General features: G+C 34.5%; 2 protein-coding genes and 1 long non-coding RNA gene across 3 annotated transcripts; 1 reads left to right on the top strand and 2 right to left on the bottom strand.

Annotated features, from left to right (window-relative positions):
• The first annotated feature begins 1,988 nt into the window (after window positions 1–1,988).
• On the top strand, window positions 1,989–3,245 carry LOC131607506 (syntaxin-124-like). The gene has a single exon (XM_058879507.1). The coding sequence runs from the start codon at window positions 2,265–2,267 to the stop codon at window positions 3,180–3,182; it is 918 nt and encodes a 305-aa protein (XP_058735490.1). The 5' UTR covers window positions 1,989–2,264; the 3' UTR covers window positions 3,183–3,245.
• Window positions 3,246–8,511: 5,266 nt separating this feature from the next.
• Window positions 8,512–10,022, bottom strand: LOC131602732 (vacuolar protein sorting-associated protein 28 homolog 1). The gene is made up of 2 exons (XM_058874907.1): window positions 9,877–10,022; window positions 8,512–9,385 (listed from the first exon to the last, which is right to left on the bottom strand). Exon 2 carries the CDS (start codon window positions 9,282–9,284, stop codon window positions 8,655–8,657), a length of 630 nt encoding a protein of 209 aa, XP_058730890.1. The 5' UTR covers window positions 9,285–9,385; window positions 9,877–10,022; the 3' UTR covers window positions 8,512–8,654.
• Window positions 10,023–13,569: 3,547 nt separating this feature from the next.
• Window positions 13,570–17,256, bottom strand: LOC131607505 (uncharacterized). The gene is made up of 5 exons (XR_009285322.1): window positions 16,930–17,256; window positions 15,664–16,849; window positions 15,494–15,574; window positions 14,082–14,205; window positions 13,570–13,891 (listed from the first exon to the last, which is right to left on the bottom strand). It is a non-coding gene; the product is annotated as an uncharacterized LOC131607505 (long non-coding RNA).
• Between the last annotated feature and the right edge of the window lie 4,195 nt (window positions 17,257–21,451).

The raw sequence follows: 21,451 nt of genomic DNA, 5'->3' as shown, positions 1-21,451 counted from the left end.
GAAGAGAATAATTTGAGAAGTGGACTTGGTAAAGAAATGGAGAAGAAAAATATAGTTAGAGAATAGGATGAGAGAAGAAAAATGGAGAGAGTTACAAAATGGGGAAGCTGAAGCGTAATTGAAGAATTTATGCTGCGTTTTAGCTAGGCGAGCCCCTGAAAAATTGTCAAGTAATAAATGCACGGGTTGACATAGTGAACGGTGATGGAATTTCGTGTAGAGATTCTCTTTTTAGCTAGGGGAAGCCCCTGAAAAATTGTCATGTTGTTTTGCGAGGGGGTTAGCCCCTGGCAAATTGTTAAGTATTATGGCGCGCTTTTTCTTAGCCCCTTGCAATGTAGAATTTCGACTATTGAAATTCCCCCCAATGCATTTGATAAGGGAGTCCCCATGCCAAAGTACTATTATTATTTTTTGTGCATTGCGAGGGGTATATCACCTGGAAATGTAATAAATTCAGTAAGAAGTTTATCCCCTGGTTAAATAAGGTATTTCTTGTAGTGGTAGGTGGCACAAATGTTCTTGAGACCAAACATCATTGCCTTATAGTAGTAACTTCTGTTGTTGATCATGAAAGTTGCTTTTAGCGCATCAATGGGATTAATCTTAATTTGGTTGTAACTCGAGTAAGCATCCATGAAATTGAGTACCTGATACCCTAAAGATTCGATTATCAACATGTCTATGTTTGGAAAAGGGTAAGGATCTTTAGGGCTCACCTAACTAGGATCGGTGAAATCCACACATGTATGATGTATGACATTTACTCGATGATTTTTTATCATTACCATTTTATCCCACCAAGTAGGATACTTGTTTTCACTAATAAACCTTGCATCCCTTATTTTTTTAACTTCCTCGTTGACGACGATCATCCTTTCCTCCCATATCTTAAGTTTTCTTGGAATAACAAGTTTGAAGTTGATTATTAAGGTCGAGACAATGACAAATAATGCCATCATCTATTCCTGGAACGTTTGAGGAAGTCCAAGTGAACAAGACTACATTCTCTTCGAGCAATCATAAAATCTTGCCTTCTTCATATTCTATCAAAGAGGAGCCAACCTTTGTAGTTTAGAAACTTTGGAGGCCAATTTGTATGTATTTTAGATCTTTTGTAGATACCAGTCTGTCTTCTACATATTCTTTCCTTGGATCTATGTCCACAAAGTTAACAGTGTAAGTGTTGGAATTTAAGGAGGTTACCTTAACCATTTTCTTTATTCTCATGCTATTGTAATAACATTTTCTAGCTACTTTCTCGTCTCCCTTCACCATACATATTTCCCTGTTAATTGAGGGATACTTGATGGTCAGAGAGCATGGGCATAATTACTTCTAGAGCATTGGACATAGGTTTGTCAATGATAATATTGTAGAAGGATGTGGTGTTTACCATAAGATATCTTATTTTTATTTATTTGATTTCCTATTCTGAAAGTTATTCTGATTGAAATATATCCTCGATCGTGCACCTATTTACTTGAGAAGCCCACCAGATATCCTTTGAAGGGTTGTAAATTTTCAATATCTAGCTCTAATCTTTAGAAAGCTTCTCAATAAAGAACATCATGAAATTGAATCGGATCAGATTTTTTAATCAATCATTTAAAATCGAATCGAACTACGAATAAATTTATCTTTGGATCAGATGATTTTTTACCTCCAAACTGAGCCGCAGACACCCCTTATTGCATTATGTCAAGCCTTAGTGTCCCTATATAAAAATCTTTCTATTTTAATTGATGATCGAGGAAAACAAAAAATAATATATAAAATTGATAATATATTAAAATTTATTCCAAAAAAAACCAAATTTCAAGATTATATGCTAAAAATAAATAGAGCAAAAAGGTGTGAGCCAGAGAAAACGGATAAAAAATAGATGAACTCATAAACTAAATCTAATTAATGATACATTTAGTTACAACAGTGCCATTTGTTAATATGCGAGTAATCGTTGGTGAATCTAACATCTAACACCTTTGATTTTGATTTGATAATTAGTATCAAGTTAATTTAGTTAATCCTTATTATCATAACTAATTACCTTTTCTTAGTGAGAATCACATGTTTTTCGCCACCTTCTACCTTCTACCTCAAGATTTTTGTCACATGAAAGAACATGTACCACTATGTTGCATAACAATCATATCATAATCTTACAAAATTTCTTTTGCTAGATTTATCAACTAGAGTAGATTTCAATATTTAAGAAAAAATTAAAACAAAGGTGTTAGTCATTGTTGATTAAATCCACGAAAATGAATGACTTGTTTTCAAATTCCTTCAAAAAATACACTGATTTGAAGGAACAAGCTTACCTTGATGATGTAGAAGCAGGGAATAGAGAAAGTGTGAATCTCGACAAATTCTTCGAAGATGTCGAGAATATAAAACAAGACATGAAAGCAATAGAAATGTTGTATAGAAAACTACAAGAAGCTAATGAGGAAAGTAAAACCGTGCACAATGCTAAAACAATGAAAGATCTTCGATCCCGAATGGACAAAGACGTAGAACTAGTTCTCAAACGTGTTAAAGTAATTAAAGGAAAACTCGAAGCGTTGGATCGATCGAACGCGGCTAATAGAAAGATTGCAGGGTGTGGTCCAGGTTCATCGGCGGATAGAACTAGAACCTCGGTAGTTAGCGGATTAGGGAAGAAACTGAAAGATATGATGGATGAGTTTCAAGGTTTGAGAGCAAGAATGCAACATGAGTATAAGGAAACAGTGGAAAGAAGATATTTTACGATAACGGGAGAGAAAGCGGATGAAGAAACTATAGAGAATTTGATATCAAGTGGAGAAAGTGAAAATTTTATGCAAAGGGCAATTCAAGAACAAGGGAGGGGTCAAATAATGGATACAATATCAGAAATTCAAGAAAGACATGGTGCTGTAAAGGAAATAGAGAAGAATTTGGTTGAGTTGCATCAAGTGTTTTTGGATATGGCTGCTCTGGTAGAGTCTCAAGGGCAACAACTTAATAATATTGAGAGTCATGTTGCACATGCTAGTTCTTTTGTAAGAAGAGGGACAGAACAACTTCAGGAAGCTAGAGTGCAACAAAAGAGTTCTAGGAAATGGACATGTTATGCCATACTTCTTGGTATTGTTCTTGTTATTGTGCTATTGTTTCCTCTCTTGACATCACTTATACCTCATTTGTTAAGATGAAGGAGATGAGATACAAAGGAAGATTATAGAGTCATGGTTTTAAATTGTGGTCGGGAGATATCTAATATCATATATGATAGAGTCATAGAGGATTGTAACTAAATATGCTTGACATCGCAACACTTGTCGTATTATTGCATTTACATGCATTTTTCTACAATTATAAAGAACAAGATGTTGCAATTCAAAACTTTTTATGAGAGCATCGTATCCTCTATTTGTAATGCTAGATTTTGCATTCTAGCAACACATCCTGGCACAAAACAAAACTACCGTATGTCATGTGCCTCTAGTTTCACTCATTTTCTTAAGGATTATCATTGTAATTCTGTTAGGAGAAAAGGCCTATCATTATAAAATCTATCATGTGGTCATTTTTCATTTTATTTTACAGCTTTGAAAAAAATCAAATAGAGAAACAATGTTATGCAATCATTCAAAAATAAAAAAGAAACTGTGTTAAAAATAATTTTATTTTAGATTTTAAGATAATTGACTATGCAACTAACAAGACATTATTATTATTATTATATTAGATTTACATAAAAAATAATATTAATATTGTGAAGAAATAATAATATTGTGAATAGACAGCCCTTAAATATATTTAAAATTACAAATAGATTAATTAGTTACCACTCCAATTTTTAAGTAAAAGAAATTAAAATATATTTTATTTAAATTTGTAGATGAGTGAGACCCAAGAATGTTAAATTATTTGATGAGAAATTGACTCACCCAAAAAATGGTGGATTCAACTCCTGCTACCTACAATGTGGATACCTCTCTAATACCTAATGAATTCTTTGTAATTATCTTTGTTAGTGTTTGTTGAGCTTTAAGGATTCTTAGAAGATGTAATAAAGAAAATTTCTCAACCAATTCTATGGATTTCTTATACAGGAATTTCTATTTTGCCCCCAGCTTTCGTAGATGAATCTCCGAAAACACCCCATATTTTGAAAAACAATTGATTTCTCGGAAGCATACAAAATCAAACAAATCATATTTAAACATACCTTTTTTTCAATTTAAAAATACTTTTGTAGATGCATCTACGGAAGGTGGTGAAAACAGAATGTTCCGTAGATACATCTACGAAACAGTCTGCTATTTTCTGAATTCATTTCATTTTCATTTAAAAACTCCATTTTTTAAACATATACATTTTTTAATTCAGAAATATATAGAAAGACAACAATAAGTAGACCAATAAAAATACAATATATAAATAATGTCGATCAAATACATAATCCAAATACATAGTCGAGTATATCATCAAATACATAAACAAATCAAATATAAATACATCATCCAAAAAAACTACTGAGTATGTCGGGTAGCATCCTGCGTACCATCCTGCCCATGTCCTCCACCTCCGTCTCCGCCTTCGAGTCCATCAAGGACTCTGCTGGCTCTACCCCTGGCGTCAAGTGTCCCACGTGTCCTGGCTCGATGTCAACGGTATAGAAATGCACTCTCCGCCAGCCTAATCATATCGTCCAGCACACGCCTATGAGCAATCTCCTCAGGGAATAAATCCTCTACAATGGCTTCGAGGCCCCTGTCAGTTATCTGACAACACAGAGGAAGATCATGGGTGTCTATCAAATATAGGAAGTAGTACCTCAGCGCCCGCTCTCTGTGCGTAGCCTGCCCCAACTCGTCTCCCTCAGCCTGGTGTGTGATAAGTGCCAAAATGTCGATATTTTGAGTATATATTTGTGGCACTTATCGATTCTATTCTTATGATTTTTGTAATAAAATCATAACTTTTGTGTAAATATGTGCATACTTGTGTTTTTTATTCATTTTTATACCAATTAATAGTTTTCCATTCATTTTATAGGTATTCATGCATCTTTGGAGCATTGAGTAATAAAGACCAAAGGCTAAGCTTCAAGAATGCAAATTCTACCAATTCATCAAAGAATAAGGCTCAAAATAAGGATGATAAAAATTATCATTTTGGTTTCCATTCATTCATTATTGGATAGAGCATTGAATAAGCTTTCCAACGTTTCGAACCGGGCGCAATTCGGAGTTACGGTTCTCAACTTATGGCGAAAACAAGATTTCACTTTTGCTGTCAATCCGCTGAGCGGAGCTCCAGCGGAGCAAATCAGAGTCTGGATGCAATTTTGAGTCCGCTGAGCGGAGGGGGTCCGCTAAGCGGACCTGCTAAGACATCAGCTCGTTAAAAGGGGCAAAAATCACATTTTTAGGTTATGGTTTTGGGAAAGTTTTAATCCCAACTCCATCATTTTCATTCTTAGATCAAAATTAGCTTAGAAAACAACTTCGGAGGTTGCATAAGGATGATCGGGGGTGGATTGAGCGTCGAACGGAGCTGACAAACTGGGAGATTTTCGGTTCATTTCTCTTCTTCTTTGTGTATTTCTTTTTGGTTGGGTTTTTTTGTATATTTACTTGAATCTTATGTATATTTACCGATTATAATGTTATATTTAACTTGCTTTACAAATCTGTGTTGATGTTATCCTGGATTTTTGCTCTATGCTGGGGGATTTGGGTTGCTTTAGAGATAAACTTCTTGAATCCTTATCTAGGATGATAATCCGTTGGTTTTGAACTCTAGAGATAGATTTAGAGCTAGCATTCATTGTTTGTATCTGTTCTTAATGCTTTCGTGTTTGAGCGGCGCGCGAGAGATCGCCGACGCGAGAACACGGATGTTCTCGTGACTTCGCGTTAGAGATAACCTTAGTTGTGAGATGATCTCGTTTGTGCTCCAGAGATGGACGCTTATGTGAGAGGTACGTGATGACATAGATGAGTATCGTAGGTTGAGTATAACGGGTTGGTAAGTGTATGTTTGTGAAGAGTGAATATATTTACATTCCTGATAAGTTATTTCTCTTCTGAGAATGTGCTTATTCTTTTCTTGTCTATATCTTTGTTTACTTTTTGCCCATTCAAACCCAAGCTCGAAACCATAGAAACTGTTGAATGGCATCTCTCCGTCTCTGAGGACGATAATTCCCGGATAAATATTTCCAAATCTTTTTTTTGTTGCTTGCCCTATACTGCATTCAACAGTGTGCCGCAGTGAGCTCCACATCGTACTATCTCTGACGGAAACTAAACCTGACGTGGGTCCCCCGAGTCCTCTCCACCTCCTCAAGGGCCTCATCGGGATCAGCCCTCAGCTCAGCAATCAGCATCTCCTGAGCTTCCGCCTTCGTCATCCTACTGTGACGAATGAAGGTACCCCTAATAGGTAGATGAAGCAGACATGCCACATCATCTAGGGGCGCGGGTGATGGAGTGAGTCTGGATGATGCAAGTGAAGAAATGAGCCTGACTGAAGCGGGTGTGTCGGATGTAGAAGGTGAGTCAGGTACAACCGCAGCTCCATCGGTCACCTGAGATACTGTACGCAACGTCCGTTCTCGCCGAACGGATGCGTGTTGTGATGTTCTACCATGGATGTCCCTGTCCGGACCGTGAGTCATGATGTCTGCATTATGATACAAAAATGATCGAGTTAGAAACTGTGTATTTATAAATAAACATAAAAATAAAAACAGGAAAACACTCTTCTGTATATGCATATACGGCCTAGATGCATATACGGAAGCACCATTTTTTCAGAAACCCTGGGTGCTTCTGTAGATGGATCTACGGAAGGACCTTTCTTTCAAAAATATTGGGTGTTTCCGTAGATGCATCTACGGAAGCTACTGAAAGCAGAGAACGCAACAATGGTGTATTTCCACTATTCAATCACCAGAAAAACCATTTTTGTGCCTTGATCGTACGTTTAAAACCTAAAACATTACCTACATTGTCTATAAATACTATTTCTAAACCTATCCAATCAATTATACACCTTAATATCGAATTCTAATTCGATTTCACAACTACTCTAAAATAACTCGAAATACCGAAAACTTACCGATTAAATAGATATTTGAACTTGATGAAATGTGTAGGTTGTTGATGTTGACAATGCCGCCCGAACTCGAGAGAGAAAAATGCAACGGATTGCAGTTGTTTGATTTTTGAGTTGAGAGGATTTTTGAGAGAGTAAGTGAAAACTGAAGAATGGGGAGGGGAAGGGCCCGGCGCAAACTATAACATTAAATGCTTCCGTAGAACAATCTACGGAGCAAAGTAAACTTACACAAACAAAAAAAGTGCTTCCGGAGATCAATCTACGAAAACATGAGGGGCCGTTTTGTCATTTCAATGGTGCGCCTAAATGCTATAGGGTGAGGTGAGAAATTTTCTTAATAAATGCAAACCTATACGGGCCACTGTAGAATTAATGAAGCTTGTTTTGCAAGAGTTTTCATATCTAAAGTATACGTAAATAAATGCACTTCTATTTATTGGAGTTATATTCATGTCTGTTGTAACATAGGTATGGAACAGCAAGCCACATTGTAAGCATGCATTTGCATGCTTTCCATATTGAATATTAGTCCTTTGTTTCTTCAGAATTTGGTACATCTTGACTTGTTTCTATGGTGCTTTGGATGTTCCTTTACGTCACTGTTCTGTTACATGCACAGCTTTAATGACATATGCTACACAGTAGTAACATTTTCTCTGTATTTAGATACAACCCCACGCAATAGCAAAAACATGATAAGAAAATTGTTTGTTTTACTACTATGACTGCATGAAAAGACAATGCTTGTGTCAGTCAGAGACAGGAAACGCATTTTTAGCCCCATTTCTAATCTACAGCAAACCTCCAGGCTCAAGCATCATTCCTTTGGTCATTTTTAGCCCCATTTCTAACTAGTACTTAGAAATTTGAACCAAGAAGCAAAAGAAAGAAAATTACTTACCATTGTGTGCTTTTAAGATTAAGATGATAAAAGTAAAGGCATAAAAGACCAGCTAAGTTAAACATAAATAATTGACAGAAGAGATCTTTCACAGTTTCACATGCATTTCATTCACTAGTACTAGTAGAATGGAAAAATAATCCTGGGGTTAATACTTAATACAATAATGTCAGAGTATGATACTGTGAGATTATCAGTAATCACATGCATAATTATGATTTAGAGGCTTAGATGCACAAACAGGTCCTTCTATGATCCATATGTACTATTAAATAATATAAAGTATAAAAACACAAACAACTTTGTAAACTCAATTTTCAGTAAGATTTCACCCTTTCTTTCTATATAGGATTAACAAACAACTTTGTAAACTCAATTTTCAGTAAGATTTCACCCTTTCTATATAGGATTACAGAGAAACTCAAACCAAACAATGGCAGAAAAGAAGACAAAAGCTCAAAGCTCATCCACAATATAGAATTAACCTTCAGTGATAAGCACAGCTATGATTTATGAATATCCATGATTTGGCCTTTAAAATATATATGCTTCCACCAAATAGAAAATTCAATTCCAATCAACAATATTTGCAACCAAAGGGGAAAATATAGAAAAAGGAATTTTTGATTTAATTACAAGTCCCCTCATTCAATCAAGTGCCGGCATTGGGAAGAGCAGCCATAAAGGAATTGTAAGAAGACTCGAGATCAAAGTGAAGCTGCCGGGCCTGTTGTTCTGTCAACTCATCAGCTGCACCCATCTTCGATAACCTTGCAATCCAATCCTTCATTTTGATTTTCCCCTCAAAATCAGGCGGCAAAATCGTCAGCTTATTAAGTGAACCATAAAGGTCCGAAAGCAAAGGATGCACCTGATCCACAGCCACCATGTTAAGCTTCAAGGAATCCATTGATGTAATAAAATTCTGCACACACTCAGCCACAATGGCAGCCGAGGTGGACGTGCCTGCTGCCGCAATGGCTCGGTGCTCTACTGTAGCAGGCACACCAGATACCACAAGACGGTTAATCGCAGCCGGGCACTCCATCCTATAAGTATCCGCAAATCTCTCAATGCTAGGCACAGTATCCTTAAGCGTAGAAGCTAGGGTTTTGAAATGAGCTATAAGCTTCTGGCACTCTATCTCATATTCTTGTGGCGAGATTATATCTCTAACATAAGCTTTCTCAAGTCTCTCAGTAGCCTTGATAATCGCATAAAGCTCAGCAAAGTTGTCGTACATTTCTCTCTCGCGTTTGTCATTCCAGAGCTTAACTTCCATAATACTTCTTGCTTTCTATATATTACACTAATGTAGTCGTGGTGGTGGAGGAAGATTGGAGAAGAGGACGGGACACGCGCAAAGAGAAGGGTCCTTCTTCACTGAAGAAAAAAAACACAACATGGCACAAAACACAGTTAGCAACTTACTACTCTTAAGATCATAAAACCATTGTCTGTAAATCCTAGCTCAACTGACATAAGCCGATATTGCTAGGTTGAACGTCATCACCAGGTTCGAACCCGGTACTCATAGTTGGTCCATTCCGTGAGTTTCTAGTGGTTATTACCAGATAAATCACAATTCATCTTTTTACTATGGATTTCTACAATTTACCTTCCAAATTGAATTTCAGGGTTTCTGAAATCTGAAATTTCTTACAAATTTTTTAACATGGAAAAGGGGCATAAAACAAAGAAATCAACGGTACAAGCAAATAAACAAGAAATATATATAAAAAAAACCTATCTATCAAATCAGAAGAAACAGAAATTCAACAAATTAATAAGCTGATAAACAAAGAATTAGAAAAAACAGAGAAATTAGCGGAATTAGAGCGTGAGAAATAGAAAGAGCGAAGAAGAAAACTTACAAGAACCAAAATGCGTTTATCGAACGGTGTGAATTGTGAGAAAGAGGGACGTTTCATATGGTTTGTATAGACGCTAATCTGGTGCGGTAGGGTGTACGATAGAGATAGGGGTTGCGTGTGAGGTGGGGTCCCACGTAATATAATTTTGAACGTGTAGCAGTTGAAAATCAAATAATGCGAAACCAATGCTTTCTTTTCTTCACTCTGATTAAAATACATGTCAGATTCGAATGGGTCAATTTATATACTTAATCATCATTCCATTTTTTTTTGTTTATATATTTGACTATGCCCCATTTTTAATATATTTGTTTATATATTCACTAATTTTTTTGTTTGCTTTTAATACCAGTATATGTTTCAAAAAGTATAGTGTTTTGAAACCTAATCTGACCTAACTATTTTGAATCAATTAAATTATGATAAAAAATTAGAGTTTGAACTTCAGGTAGATTCATTTCTTATTATATTTTATTTATCATTAATAATTGTAGGTGTTACCTCTGATAACCCTCGTATTCTTTTAGTTTTTCTTTTTTATTGAAATTTATTATTTTTACGTGTATTAAGTTGATCTCTATCGAGATACCATGTGGTAAAGATAGCTTGTGAGTTTAACACATATTAGATGTGTTATGTGGAGAAGATTGTGATGTGACAAGATTTATACAAAGTTTGGCATGGTTTGGAACTTCCGCACCCTTGACGTCGTTATTATAGTTTGATGGTGGATACACCTTATTGTTATATGATATATTTGGAGATGTATGGTATTCAATGATGCTATAAAAATAGTTAGTTGAGACGTGACAAATGATCTTAATAACTTTCAATTTGGGGTTAGGGTATCATGTGGTGCAAAGGCTATTTTGCATAGTCTCAACAGGGTGTTGAGCAAGCTAAATTGAGATGGTTCATTAGTTTAGGGTTCACTCATTTTTGCTCTTGTGTTACACCTTTTTACTCTTAAGGTCAAAGATAGTTGTAAGCTTCTTGTTCATAATTGGTAGCAATTTTGAAGGTGGGACCATCAGTGGGATTCAGAGGTGACTAAAACCCTTGACATATTTAGGAGATGGCCCTATGATAGAGTCTTAAATTGAATATCTGTGACTCTAATATTTTGGTCTTTGTGTGATGGCACTAAACATTGTAACAAGTTGTTCCCTTCAGACATTTGGAGACTGGTGTTTGGGGTGAAATTGCTTAGATGGAATGTTAGTCAAGATATAGGTTTTTATCAAAGGGGTTTCCCATGAATAGAGTTATCAAAATTTTTAAGTCAATTCATCTTCTTCCACAATTAAGGAAGTCGCATAGCGGGTTCTTCTACTTAGATCATACATGGGTATCGCCAAACTATTTTTTGTCCCAAGGACGTGTCAACCAATTTACACGGATGAGACATTTATTTAGTTTGATAAAGAGATGTGAAAGGCGGTTGAAGATCCTTTTCAGGGACCTTCGATAGATGGTGGCTTTTTTACCTATTAAAGTCGGGGTATTAGGTTTGTAGGCAGAAGTATAGGTTGTATCATATGTTATTATGGCTTTTAGGGCCTAATCTTAGATGTTATTATATCATGTGGTAAAGATGGTTTGTGAGCTTAACACATATTAGACGTGTTGCATGGAGAAGATTCTGATGTGACAAGATTTTGTATGTGTAATCAATCAAGTAGTTAACGTATGGTTAAAAGGAAGATGTATACTAAGTTTGGCATGTTTGTAACTTTCGCACCCTTGACGTAGTTATTAAAGTTTGATGGTGGATACACCTTAATGTTATACGTTATGTTTGGAGGCATATGGTATTCAAGGATGCTATAAAAATAGTTGGTAAAGATGTGAAAAAATTATCTTAATGACTTTCAATTTGGGGTTGGGGTATCAGGTGATGCTAAGGCTATTTTGCATAATGTCAACAGGGTGTTGAGCAAACTAAATTGAGATGGTTCATTGGTTTAGGGTTCACTCATTTTCTCTCCTGTGTTACACCTTTTTACTCATAAGATCAAAGATAGTTGTAAGCTTCTTGTTCATAATTAGTAGCAATTTTGATGATGGGACCATCATTGGGATTCAGATGTGACTAAAGCCATTGACATGTTTTAGGAGATGGCCCCATGATTGAGTCTTAAATTGAATATTTGCGACTCTAATATTTTGGTCTTTGTGTGATGGCACTAAACATTGTAAGAAGTTATTCCCTTCAGACATTGGGAGACAACTGTTTGGGGTGAAATTTCTTAGATGGGATGTTAGTCGAGATATAGGTTTTATCGAGGGGGTTGCCAATGAATAGAATTATCAAAAATTTTAAGTTAGTGCATCTTCTTCCATAATTAAGGAAGCCGCATAGCGAGCTTCTTCTACTTAGATCCTACATGAGTATCGCCAAACTATTTTTTGTCGTAAGGACGTGTCAACCAATTTACATGGATAAGACATTTATTTAGTTTAATATCGAGACGTGAAGGGCGGTTGAAGACGCTTTATTCAGGGACCTTCGATAGATGGTGGCTTCTTTACCTATTAAAGTTGGGATATTAGGTTTGTAGGTAAAAGTATAGGTTGTTTCATATGTTATTATGGCTTATAGGGCCCAATCTTAGATGTTATTTTATCATATATTGAAACAGATAGATAAATTTTAGAGTGATTAAACTCCCTCTCACATGAGTAGAGAGTATACTCTACTCCCTCTAAGAGTATACTTTTCCCTCTTTGGTATAATCAAAAAGGTGAGAAAAGATACTAGAAAGTGTTTGTAAATATGGAAGCACATACTTCACATAGGTAAAACATATTTAAAGAAGAAAGGAAAAACATTGATTTATTAATTCAAATACTGGAATTCAAATATTGACGAGGAAAAAATGTTATGAATTATGCAGGTTTCCAAAAGCAAGAAAACACAAAAAATTAAACATACTTAATTGCTAAAACTAAAATACATAAGTGAGACTACTCGTCGTCATTAATATCATCATCTCTTGTGGTATTTCTATTGATGATAGTTATATCCTTTGCCAAGTTCTGAATAGCCAGAGCATTTTGTTGAGAGATTTCCATTAGTGTATTGAGGATTGTCTCATTTGTTGAGGCTGTTTGGGTTCACTACGCCAAACAAGACCTTAGACAGCGCTTTTTTTGGCTTTAGACAGCGCTTTAAAGCGCTGTCTATTCCAGCGCTGCTGTAGGTAAAGACAGCGTTTTTTTTAAAGGGAAAGCGCTGCTAAAGGCCCCCTTAAGCCAACGCTTTTAGTTTAAAAGCGCTGCTAAAGGCCCCACTAAGCCAGCACTTTTAGTTTAAAAGCGCTGCTAAAGGCCCACCTAAGCCAGCGCTTTTAGTTTAAAAGCGCTGTTAAAGGCCCCCCTACGGCAGCGCTTTTAGTAAACCCAAAAATTAAAAAAAAATCTACTTTAGGCAGCGCTTTTAGTGTAAAGCGCTATCTAAGCTATATAATTTTTTTTTATATAATTTACTTAAAATAACGTTGTTTGAATTATATATTTTATATGCACCTGTTTTTTACACAAAATAATAATAATAATAATAATAATAATAATAATAACAATAATAATAATAATAATAATAATAATAATAATAATAATAATAATAATAATAATAATAATAATAATAATATCATTGTTTGGAAATATGATACAAATGAAAATTCAAAAGCACCTCAGTAAAAAAATTAATGATGAAATGATAACATACAATCACCAGTTAACCTATTTACATTCTTTGATAATATACAATCAACTGTTAACCTATTTAATTTCTTCCTAACATATTATATTCTACCGATGCAACACCGACTAACTTAGCGCCGAATGATAATGTTGTTCCGGGTGGATACACAAATTTAACAACAGTTAGCACAATGTCAGGATGTTCGGCTATTCTCATACCGTAAGCAAGCGCTTCATTATCGTCAGGTCCTCCGAAGAATATGTGAATCTCATACTAAAGCTTATAACCACAACTTGACAACCATCGGTTAACCTGCATAATTTAGTGCACATCAGTACAGGAGTGTTCAATCTGCCACAAACAGTTCAGGTATAAGATAAAACCTCAAACCAGTTACACTACCATATTCACAAATATCTGATACTGTCAAAAAAAGAATACAAACAACAACTCTACCAAAGTTCATACAAATACATAGCCAGCCATACATGTCTACACTTACCGAACGGCCAGCCCATGACATATTCGAATCGGCACAAACTGAAAGCCTTCGAATCCACACGTTCATATGCATTTCTCTTCCAAATTCCAATTAATCACTACCTTCATTTATCAAATAAAGCAGCCTAACATGAAAAGCAAATAAAAACAAATAAACCCAACATCTATCCATAAATTAAACATCGAGACATAAGTGTTTTTTTACAACTATATCACCAACTTTTATATTGTCATAGCTAAAGAAGCCAGAAATTGCAAAAATGATATCATGCATACTTTCTTCACCAATTTCTCAATGTTATGAGTGTAAGTAGAATCAACCTGCTCATTCATTGTTCTCACTTGTATCTCCTTTCAATCTCAGATCAATACATTGCCTAATAGTACCACCTGCCACCCATTCTATTAACTAATGCAAGCATTAAGTTTCAATCAATTATATCAGCATGAGATGACTAAGTAAGGTATATATCCTATTGAGAACATATTTGGTTCACAGATTCCTTTCTTTTTCTTTGAGAGGAAGATTTTCATATACTTTATAGAAGATTATGATTTTTTTCTAACCTGTGCACCAAGGAACATTACCAAGCCATAGTTGAATAGAAAAAAGCACAAACAAAATTGATATAAAAGCAGCCAATGCATCCCCACCAACTCAAATGCAATAATTACACTAAGAGTGGAAGTAGAGTCTTTTTTTAATTAAAGGTATAAAAAGCTTAAAGAATAATTAATTATTATAATGACAAAAAAGATCATTCATTAAAATTTCTATGCAAATTCTAAGGTGGTAGACAGAATGATACATATATTATGGATATTAATTTAATTTAATGTAATTATTAGTATTATTGATTCTTAGATGATGTGATTGGGAAGGCAAAAAAGTGTGAAGTAGAATCTAGTACTATCTCTTGAGAGAAGTGATGGAATTTTTGAATTGGTAAAAGGAGAGCCATATGAAGGAGAGAATAATAAGATAGATTATGTATAAACACATAATATCTCGGTTTCTTCAAAAGTATTGGAAAATGTCAAGAAGCTATTTGAAACCGATATATAGGTCACATTTATATTAAAAATAAATAAAAAATAGGTTTCATTTTGGTTCAGTATTTACAAACACTGTGTCAGACCAAGTAAAATTTAAAATCAATTAACTACAGTGTAGAAGAGAAGTGTTTAGTACCATAATAATATTGATAGTAAGCTACAATATTGCTTTACATTTCTTAAGATCTGAATAACTTCCCTTTTAATTGAACTCAAAAAAGGAAGATACATTTATTGTTATACACGCTATTGTGTTCAGTCCAAACGTCAATGGGCGCAAGTGCAACATGTTATGATAATGCATAGAAGACATCCTAACAAGCTAAAAAGTCAAGAGTAAGGAAATTCGGGTAATACCAATTTGGCATAGCCCTCGCTCTCTTCTCTGAGAAGGTTGAATTTGGTTTGCTGATAAAGAAGTCGTGTATTAACTCTAACCTGATGTCAACAGCACAAATGAATCAAATACATACAATAACGAAATTAACATTCAACCAGACATAGCACGCAAAGTGAAGAATCTAAACTCTGAATATTTGATTCTGAAAAACCGACTTTAACTTCCCATACGACCAACTTCTAACTTGGATAGAAGCTCCATCAACCATTGGTACTGCAGGAGCTGAATACTCTGCTTTACGGCATTTCTGAACTCGCTCAGGTGGTTCAAATTCCTTCTTTTTCCTTTTATAACTCCTTTCAGATGGATCAGCCTCGGCATAGCTACAAAAACATCAATCAACAGCGAGACTACGAGAAGTAGCCATCATGTAGCATAAGTATAAAAGGCCAACACTTACAAGAAGAAACTGTCATGTAAAATAAGCACTGTTGTGCTCAAAAATCAAAACCAACAAAAAATTACTAACAGACAGTCCTTTTTAACAAACATCAATATTACCAGAGAAAACTCTAATCTAAATAACAAGCTATAAAATTGCAATATGATGATTGATGGAAAGTGACACACAATTCTATGGCTTTGAGCACAAAACATCAGATGAAAGCATACAATTAAAAAGAAAAGCAGTTAGATAAAGAATGACACTTACATGCATAGTATGTGTCTTACCATTGCTGGTCACACCATAGGCAAACACAGTTCCTGAAATATTTAGAGTTAAAGTTACTTTCCATTAACCAAAAAAGCTTTATAAAAGGAAAAAGTTATATTCAAAACTCAGCTGACTCATTAGTCACTCCAACACTGAACAGTATATCTAACAAACTAGTCACCCTAACAATTTTAATAAAGTTATCAAATAAAACTCAAAGTATTGATCAATCCATGAAAATAACTTGGTAGTATCAAATCAAACTCTCCTCACACATCACATTCTAAATTTGCCTCGACTCCAGAGATTAGCATTTCATACCATTGACACCTTCCATGGCAGCCTTCACCACAGGTTTGACAGCTACTTCATACACCACATCTGATACGGTATGTGGTCCAAAAAATCTATCTGTCGAGAATCAAATCAGAATCATAAATTAACATCCACAATTTCAAGTTTCTACACTGAACCATAATAATGACTTTCCTAATGAAAACTATTAGCCTAAACAAGAAATAAACTCCAACAAAATCAATCAAAACATGAACACAACATACCAAATGCATAAGCAGTAGCTGGATTATATTCATTTCTAACAATCTTATCCCCATCCGCATACCAAGCGATCTCATCTCCTTTATTATACTCTCTTTCACTGCAACCAAATCAAACAGTTATATACAAATCTCACCATAAACAATGGATCTGAAAGTAAAACACAGATCTAAGCATTACCTCAACGGACGAAACCGAATCGTGACGGAAATGCTATCCGCTGATATAGACGCATCGACAAGGTCAACAATCAACTCCTCTGCCCCAAACGCAACCGGAGAACGATCTCTATAACCACGCGAGCCGTAATTCGTTGACTCACTCCGACCTCGACTCGGAGTCGTGGATCGACCTCTAGGGTTAAAAAACGACGACGTAGTGGAAGATGAAGAACGAGGTATTATTCTTCCGTTAGTAAGAGAAGAAGATGAAGAAGTGGAAGAGTAAGGAGTTGAAGGTTTCCGCGGTGATGGAAGAGTAAGAAGTTGAAGACGATAGGGTTTCGTATATCTGGTAAACGAGTTCTGTGAAAAGGGCTTCTATTTTTTAATTTTTATATATGCCTTTAGACAGCACTTTTGGAGAAGCGCTGGCTAATATGACCCTTTAGCAGCGCTTATGAGAAGTGCTTTCTTAGGCAACCCCTTTAGCAGCGCTTTTTGAGAAGCGCTGTCTAAGGTCAGACTTCTAGCAGCGCTTTTACTCATTTTCTTATACTGTTTCCGTGTTTTATTTTTTATTTTCCTTATAGCAGCGCTTTTTTAGAAAAGCGCTGTCTAAAGTGCGCTGTCTAAAGTCTCTTTTGGCGTAGTGGTTACATCTTCGTCTTCATCCATTGATTTGTTCCTTGGTTCTCCAAAAAAGATACGAACCCTTAGGCTAATTAGAAACGAGTAGTTGAACTTGGAGTGGATTGGATCTAGTGATTCTCCCATAGTCTTGACTCTTGTATCAACTAATATATTGGTGATCAACGCTCCATGTGGTTATCATGTTTTTCCGACTTTGCTTGCACTATATCATATGGAAAAACATGTCGTCAACCCAATTTGTTTAAATTTTTTGGGTTAGTAACCATAAATGGACCACATCCTCTCTAATAACAACTACAAGATTATCTTTCCTCAAGAGGCGTATCCTTGTGATCAAATAGTATGCCACATGAATATTGGCCTTTAAGTAGCTGGCTTTGATAGGTAGCTTTCTATCTTCAATGGGATTCATAACAAAAGATATGATAGCGGTGGAACGTTTGAATTTTTTGAACTTTATTGACCTATCATAGGTATATGATACACCATAGAAGGGCAGTTCAGACATTTGGCTGAACTAATCTCTATGAATATCAATCTCTATTCCTTTCCAGATGTCTTCAGTGATAGATCTTCAAAGTTCAGGTTTGAGTAGAAATCTCTTGCAAGTTTCGAGAATTCTTGATCTGGTATTTGTGTGAAGAATTCCCTTATCAACCCTTGGCACATGTTCACATATGGCTTGAAGTTATTGTGAAAATTTTCTTCCATAACAACAGATCATAGGACTCTATGGTTGGACATTCCTTTCCTTTATTGACTTCTCAAAGATGAACCTTCCAAGAATAATCTTCTTGAGGAAAAAATTCCAAAGGGGAGACTTATTGTGAGGTCATGTATGATGATGCTTATTGTGCAAAGTATAACTCACATAAGAACACATAGAAGAAATAAGAAGAAGAGAGAAAAAATATGATGCAAATGAGGGGAACAGGATTGCCTATTTATAGTGTTGCTTCTGAGCGTTTGAGTGTGTAAAAACTCCATAAAATCCTTGAAGATTCGACCCATAAAATATGAAACCAAAATTTTCTAAAACATGTCTTCTAATATATTATTTATGATGCCTAGACAATTATTTGTTGATAATTTTGAAGATTTCACGCGTTCTCCATCAATGCTATGATTTGATTTGCTTGGAGGCGAAGATAAAATATGATTTCATCTGAAATTTGAAATGCACAGGGCATCTAATTAATTAGGCTAATAGTTTATTTGCCTTGGTTTCAGTTTCCTTGGTCTTTTTGGGCCTTAAGTTGAGATTTAGTTTTGGCATACAACTTATTCCAAAAATAAACAACATAAATAAAATAAAAGCAAATTTAAACTTAACTTTTAAAAATACACCAAAAGCAATGAAAATAATGTGATAAGTCATAAAATTATCGTAACACAAAGTTAAACATAATGTATTAAAATACACTGATCAAATTCTCCCACACTTGAACTTTGCACTCCGAGTAAAACTCTAACTTCAAAATTCAAAACATAATAAAAATTGAAAATAAGAACAAAAACAAAAAACAAAACATGCAATTTCAAAGACTTTCGGGATCACGCAGGGCTAAGCAGAATTCTAATTTTAAGCTTCAAGGGATATGACGTTAGTGAATAACCTCTTGTGATAATCAAAATAACTTAGGGGACAATTTATCAAAGAGTACATCAAAAGTGGCAATAGGGTCGTCTCATAAAATTCAGAAGCCCTGTTCCAAATTTTAAAATGGGCCCTAATAATAAATAATTATATTTTATTAAAATTATAAATAACATTAAAAGTTAGAGGAAAAAATATATAATATATACTAGTTGCGAACCTTTAACTATTTAATCATATTTTGAAATTTATTTTGAAAAAAAAATGAAATGCTTAATATGGATTAATAAATTTATAAAATTTAATAAATAATATATACTTGCTAAAATTATATTGTAGTTTGGGCCTTCTCCAATGATAATATAATTGAAATAACTCTATAAGGAGGTGTTTGTTTCAAGTTTAAGAATTAAGTTTTCAGGAATAATCTTTAGAAAATGGTTATACTCATGCTTTTTAAGAGTTTGAAGAAAATTTATTCCTAGGATTAAAGGTTCCAAGGAATAAAATAATTTCTAATAACTTCTATAATTTCAATAATTTTATTCCCATGTAAGAAGGTGGAAATGTTCATTCCCATGAAATTTCACATTAATTTTTTATTAGAAAATATAACTACTAATTTTCCTAGGAATATCAAATGATATGCCAAACACATTTTCTTAAATATACTCGGGAATCAAACTTCCTTATTTTTATTTCCGGGTAACTTTTTCCTGGGGATCTCTTTCGAATCCCTGAACCAAACACACCCTAAGAACTTGAGTCTGAATCCCCTTGTACACCATTTTGACATTTTTTGTTAATTAATAAAATTTAATTATAAAAAGGGTATTAGTATGGATTGATCCTTCACCTCTTGGTGAAAAATGATAATAACAAGCCGCTGCGCTACTGAGAGAATTATCAAATAAAGTTGCAACATATGATATACATAAAATTTTGAAATGTTTGTAGTTTATAAATAAAAGTTTGAGGCCCTGATTTTTTAGAGGCTTCGTGCAACGGGCCAGGTTGCACGAGCCCAAATCCGACTCTAAGTGGTAATATTTTCACATGTTATAACTATTCTGTCACTCTCAAGTGTTTAAGTTATTTGCTTGCACTCATGGCACATCATAAAAGTTAGCACTACCATAAATTTGAAAAGAATCTGACAACCACACTTAAAATACTTGCACATAAAGATCAAAAAGACTTTATTCGGGTTGTAAGTGGCCAAGGTTGTGAGATAAATCTTAAGGGGTAGTATGTTAAGATTTTAACGAACAAAAGAGATTTGAAAAGAATTATAAGAGTTGAATTAGTAGACATTTTTCTTCACTTTTCAACAACTGTCTTGCAGCCGTTTTCTTTTTTTTTTCTTGTCTCTTTTTTTTTTGTCTCTTTTTTTTCTGTCTTTTTCTTTCCAGAAGGAAAACGATAGTAATATGAATTTTCTTTCTTTCCATCTTTCTTTTTCCTATTTTTTTGTCAACTTTTAAAATATCCCAACTATACTAATTCAACCTCACACAACTCCAAATAAAATTCTTTCATCCCCTTAAATATTATCTCGGATTTGAACTTGAGACCTTGAGGGGAGCACACACTCAAGATCCAAGCTTTCACCACTAGGTCATACACACGCACACAATTGCCATTGATATTACTATATTGAAAATAAATATTATCATTAAGCATTGAAAAAAGAATTTTCTTTTTTTACTCCTCTCCAAATCTTACTTACTCGCAAATGAAATGTGAGAAAATTAGCAGGCGACATCGTCATGTACACTTTTGTTTTTCTCTTTTGAATATTTTTTCGTCTATTTTCTTACTTCTTTAAGCGTACGCGCTTTTAGTCTGTCACTTTGTTTGCAATTTCTCTGACAGAAAATGTGTATGTCCGATTTTTCAATCCGATTTGGCGAGTTAATTTGATATGTAACTGGTTTAACATCATCTACATCGATTCACATTTGCATATGAACCAATCAAGTTCTTATTGAACCAATTCAACTTGTACTCCAATCCATTTTTTTAATTAAGATAATTAATGTTTAAAGCTTGGATCAAGGTCAGATTAAGATCGAACCATAATAGTTAAATATGTAAAAATGTTTATTTAAAACTAGCGTTCAAACGGGCACTCCCGTGTCCGTTTGTCCGTTTTTTTAATGTGCACAACGTCAAAACACAAACATTTTTTTATTTTATTTTAGTCTTAATTTAAAATATTTATTTAAAAAATTTTGTAATAGAAATTAAAAACAAAATAGATGAATTCTATAGTAACATCACCCGAAAAATG

Source organism: Vicia villosa, linkage group LG5 (assembly GCF_029867415.1).
Source record: "Vicia villosa cultivar HV-30 ecotype Madison, WI linkage group LG5, Vvil1.0, whole genome shotgun sequence".
Lineage (NCBI taxonomy): Eukaryota > Viridiplantae > Streptophyta > Magnoliopsida > Fabales > Fabaceae > Vicia > Vicia villosa.
Note: the sequence above shows the minus strand (reverse complement) of the source record. Positions and strands in the feature narration are given on the sequence as shown.

Bases quoted from the DNA above. Each gene is read 5' to 3' on its own strand.
- LOC131607506 (XM_058879507.1), top strand. From the start codon at position 2,265: ATGAATGACTTGTTTTCAAATTCCTTCAAAAAATACACTGATTTGAAG.
- LOC131602732 (XM_058874907.1), bottom strand. From the start codon at position 9,284: ATGGAAGTTAAGCTCTGGAATGACAAACGCGAGAGAGAAATGTACGAC.